This window comes from Limulus polyphemus, unplaced genomic scaffold (assembly GCF_000517525.1).
Source record: "Limulus polyphemus unplaced genomic scaffold, Limulus_polyphemus-2.1.2 Scaffold864, whole genome shotgun sequence".
NCBI lineage: Eukaryota > Metazoa > Arthropoda > Merostomata > Xiphosura > Limulidae > Limulus > Limulus polyphemus.
In genome coordinates this window covers 363,660-368,853 of record NW_013666474.1, presented here as the reverse complement: position 1 = coordinate 368,853, position 5,194 = coordinate 363,660, and the positions used below count along the sequence as shown (strand labels likewise).

General features: G+C 35.6%; 1 protein-coding gene across 1 annotated transcript in view; it reads left to right on the top strand.

Moving 5' to 3' along the window:
* Positions 1-5,194, top strand: part of LOC106460923 (fringe glycosyltransferase-like) — a 49,106-nt gene that overhangs the window by 40,279 nt on the left and 3,633 nt on the right. Inside the window, exon 7 of the mRNA XM_022387730.1 lies at positions 4,455-4,525. Coding sequence (XP_022243438.1) covers positions 4,455-4,525 — 71 coding nt within the window. The remainder of the gene's footprint in view (positions 1-4,454; positions 4,526-5,194) is intronic.

Genomic DNA, 5,194 nt, shown 5'->3' with positions numbered 1-5,194 from the left:
AGAGAATACCAGGAACTTTGTTTGCAAATCAATCCACCAAAAATGTCTCTTTAATTCAGAAACTGGATATTAATAATAGCGTGTTAATCCTTTCCAGTCATTCCAAATCTTAACTTGTTAATTTATAAGATTATTGAATTTTTAATGTATTTTCTCAATAAGTCAAGTCACATAAATTTCTGATTTTACTAACCTCATTTTTGATATAAATGATGGGCTTATATAGGAAAAAAATGTGTGTCACATGAGCAATGTAAATGCTTATTTAAATTATAACTTGTGGTCCACAAATTGAAAAATTGAGTTAATGATTATTTTGAATCTGAAAAGAGGTTTGAAAATGGAAAATTCAACCTTGCTGTTCTTGAGGTGCCGTTTTTAAAAGTACGAAGTAATCTCCAAAGTTGTAACTTACTAGTAATTGAATAATTCAGTGTTTTACTTCTGCAGGCGCCATTCATGACTGTAACTCAGTAACTTAGAATGGCCATGTGAATTATTAATCATGTTTTAACGTTCCTGTTGTAGATAAATAAAACGTGTGTTGACATTATTTAGCTCCAGAATTACCTGTGAGGGTCCATATGAATCCAGTAAAGTTTTTAAAGGCATTTTTATAAACCATTTATGCCCCGAATTACTTATGAATTCATGACTTTGGAATTTACATGGTCCCTATTAGCAACGAATCACTGTAAAAAGTAAGAAAAAAACGTACTTGATCCAGTTAACTACTGCTGCATGGGGCCTTCCATATATTACACAGATAATGAGTGTTTCCACTCAATGTTTTGGTAATTCTTTACACTGAGTGTTCTAACAGGCAAAAATATAAAATAACTTACTTTGTTGCACTATGCGGACCGCACTGGTATGGAACGGCATGAAAACTAGTGGCTAATTCAAAAGTATCTTGTGTCTTATTTTAAGTTAAGTTGTGCGTGTGGTCTTTTCCTTACTTATATTACTTTACTTATGATAGCAGGTTGTGTGTGTGTGTGCGTGCAACTACGTTATAGTCATACTGAGATTAGGTAAGCAAAACTCCACCTTTGCAAAGTACTTGGGAACTAACCTTGGTAGTTTTTAAGTCTGTTATTAGCTTCATTGCTTATGTTTGACAGGACCCTCTTGTCCTTTGCTTGCCAGGCTTAGCTACTGGTGAGAATTTTCGAACTGTGCACTTGAGGGTCCATGGTTAGCGATCCGTTGCCGCAAAATCGCGCTCTGCACTTTGGGGCTGTTGGTGCGTTATAAGAACGACAGTCAAATCCTACTAATCGATTAGACATAGTAAGGAAAAAGTTGGCGGGTGTGGTAGCTGTCTTCTCTTTAGTCTGTCATTTCAAAATTAGAGATAGCTTAGTGCAGATGGCCCTTGTGTAGCTTTGCAGAGCACGGTTTTTCGCGGCAATGAGACACGAACCACGAATTCTCGGATTCAAAATCTGGGCTCGCTAACTAGCAAGCCGCACCACATCTAACGATATATGAAAAAGAAGCGTTTGCCGTTCTTTAGCTACTAAATTTTAAATTCTATTGAATGAGAACTGTGAATGGAAAATTGTGTAAAAGTACGCTAAGAAGTCAGATATTCCGGTTTGGAATGATAACGTTGAGTACAAGTAACGCTTCATGCAGAAAGAGGCTTTAATGGGAGCTTTCAGAAATGAAGATATCCGAAAGAATAATATAAAATGTTTATGGGGAAGAAAAGAGTCATACCAGCTTCACTAATCTCCAGTCGAGGTGAGATGAAAGTTGTTGAGAGTGCTACTGGAATCGAACATCAAATTTTGTATGTGTTCTAAAATGTAATTAGGGGAAAGAACCAAAGTTATTCCATAGGAACAATTTGATGAACGGTTCGCTTTATCGTTGCTGGCTTGTGAAATGGACATTTTGTTATGGAATTAAAAACGGATGATTTAATAAAAACAAAATTTATGCCAAAAACCACGAAGATTTGTAAGTTTAAATTAACAATAAAAATGGGCAAATATTTTGAATAAAATTCAGTTATCGTTATGCGCACACGCTATAATAGCTATCACTAACTCTTCTTTAATTTTGAAAAGATTTTGGATCACGTTATTTCGCCATTGGCTCGAGCTATGTGCTATACACGTTTAGTTAGAAAGAAACCTGCTTAACAAGCATTCCAAAACACGAAGGTAACTAGAGTATATTTGTAAATGTAATGGTTCTGACATCGAACTGAAATACTTTTGTCATGAAAGATAATTAAAGTTTTTCTACACAGAAAAAACTTAAATATATTCATTGAACAATGTTGTTATTATGTGGTGTTTCTATACCTGCAATGGTCGAGCTTTCTGTTCGCTACCCCCGACGCGTACTTTAACCCGTAAGCAAGGGGGTATCTCATTCATATTACATGAGGTGTGTAACGCCTATGTGGTTGTTTCTTAATTCCAGAAGCTTCGACCGGCTCAATTCGTTTTAACTGGAGGCCATCTACCAGTAGACAAGACTTTTTATCTCGCTAATCATCATGCCCGGTTACTGAGGCTAGGCGTTCTCATTAACGGCCTGTCGTGATGGCGACTGCACGATATCCTGTCAAAGATAGTTAAAGTTCGTCTGTCATCATCGTTTTCCCGTTTCCTTTTTTCTTTCTTTGTACAGAAACTTGACGGATTGTCTGCATGTAAAACTATTAAAGATGTCTCTGAAAGATACCAAGATAATTTAAAACTCGTCTTGATTTCCATTTCAACTCAGTGTTCCGTGAAACACACTGAAAGAATATGTTATTTAGAAAGGTCAACATTAAGCCATCTGGAGTTTGCATGCGTTTTGTTTCGAAGATAAGATATCGCTTGTAAGAGAAGAAATAAAAAACACCCTTTACTAGTCATTAAAGGTTGTAATGAATCCTCCTTGTTTTTCACAGACGCTATGAAAAAAACAGTTGTTCCTGTTACATTACTGTAAAACATTTTGTAGAACTTTCTTAAATATTTTATTGTGAAACAGTTGTTTTAAAAACGAGGATGGAAGAATGGCCATTGTTCGTATTTCAATAATAATGTGATGACACATTGAAGCATTTCAAACACCACAGCCTTGACTCATCCGATTCGACGTACCATTAAGAAGAGTTGGTTAATATCATTTCATTTTACTTTGCCGACGATGCTTAAAGTTAGGGTTCATCAGGCCGGCTGAGTTAATACTTTAAGTTCGGTTTCAATTTCGCTCAAAGCTACACGAGGGCTATTTGCGCCAGCCGTCCCTAATTTAGCAGTGAAAGACTGTCATCAACCGCCAACTCTTGGGCTACTCTTTTACCAACGAATAGTGCGATTGATCGTCACATTATAACACCCTCACTGCTGAACTCTCGAGCATGTTTGGTGGGAGGAGGATTCGAACCGTTACCCTTAGATTGCGAGTCAAGTGCCTTAACCACCTGGCCATGCCAGGCCCTGAGTTAATACATACAGAGTCTTAAATGGAACTCCATTTATAAAAATTTATGTATATTGCATGCTACAGAGGCTGTTAACTCTTGTGAATCAAAAAGCGTTTAATCGTTATGTACAATAAATCCGTAAAAGGTAAAGAATAGACCTTGTATTATTGGTCTTTTTTTATACTTTTTTCTCAGTTTTGGATGGCTTTTGAATTTCACGTTACTTAATCAATTTTCTGTGGACAAAGTTAGAGCTGGTTGTCAGTCTTATTACTTTGATTCATGTAAAAGTTTATGTGCGTAGAGATCATCAGAGACGTAGCTAGCACTACAGAGTAAGGGGGTAATTTCCAAAAAAAATATGGATGTCTTGGGTAAGCCTTTTTATGATATGAGCAGAGGCGTCGAGAACCAGCCCAGGCCCCGGAATCAGTAATGTCATCGGGCTCCCCTTTCATTCTATTTATTAACTTTTGCTGATTTTTCATAAAATAAATTTAGGTGACAAATTTCTTCATGAAATCATGAAAAAGAAATAGCCATTTTAGCTCATTAACTAATATGAATTTCTAGTGAACTTTGGAATATCCTTCAATAGACCGTGGGCCTCGGGGCCACTACCCTCCCCCCACGTCAGCCCTGGATATGAGGGTGGTCGTTCGGCCCCACTCCTAGTTACAGCCCTCGTCAGTAAAAGTTTCAGTTTATGTATAAATTGCTAATATGTGTAGTGGTCAGTAAAAGTTTCAGTTTGTGTACAAGTTCGTAATATGGGTAGTGGTCAGTAAAAGTTTCAGTTTGTGTACAAGTTCGTAATATGTGTAGTGGTCAATAAAATGTCGGTTTGTGTATAAGTTGATTGATTATAAGTAGTTACTAAAAGTATGATCAAGAAGTCTGCAAGTTTTATATATATATAGGTTATACATATAAAGGTTTTAATGATTTTAGTGGCCTCAAATATTACGTGTCAAGTATAATTAACAGTTTTAACTTTGGTTTCCAAATCCACCAGTGGCGGAAAATTTATAAGCATCAGTGAAAAGATTCGACTACCGGATGACGTTACAATGGGTTACATAATTGGTAAGTGTTGATAACGTGAGTAAATTTCCCATAATATGTCTAAAAATGTGTATATGTTAAAGAATATTTGGCTAATAGTTTTTGAAAGTTAGTTCGTAGTACCTCCATGCTATTCAGGCGGTAAGGAAGAAATGCAGCACGAAAAATCCGGTATTTTTTACTACATCAATGCAGTTGATGATGTTCACATAATAAAGTCACATATAATAAGTTATAATATTGGAATAATAACTCGTGATTGGGTGACGTCATTGATATATGAAAACTGAGATGTACTACATATGAAGTATTACGTTTTGAAACAACTTCATGTAGAATTGTATGTTTTATTCGTGGTTTGTATTTGACGTCGTCGTTGTTTTCAGCACGTCCTGCAGCTCCACCTGGAGTTATTTTTCCATATTTAATCGTCTTGTACTTTTTTTCGTACGTTTTTTTAGCTTAGAAAACTTTATTTTATGTTTTGAGACATCTTGTATATGAAAATATTGTCATATTTTTTGGTACAAAACTCACGTGACTATAATGATAAGTTTTTGAGAAAGGTAATCGTATTTATGTAAACGGAATTCTAATCCATAGTCTTAGTTCATTTACTGGGAAACCGTTACCACTTGTTTTCATAAATTAACCAGATAACTATATATATATATATATATATATATATAA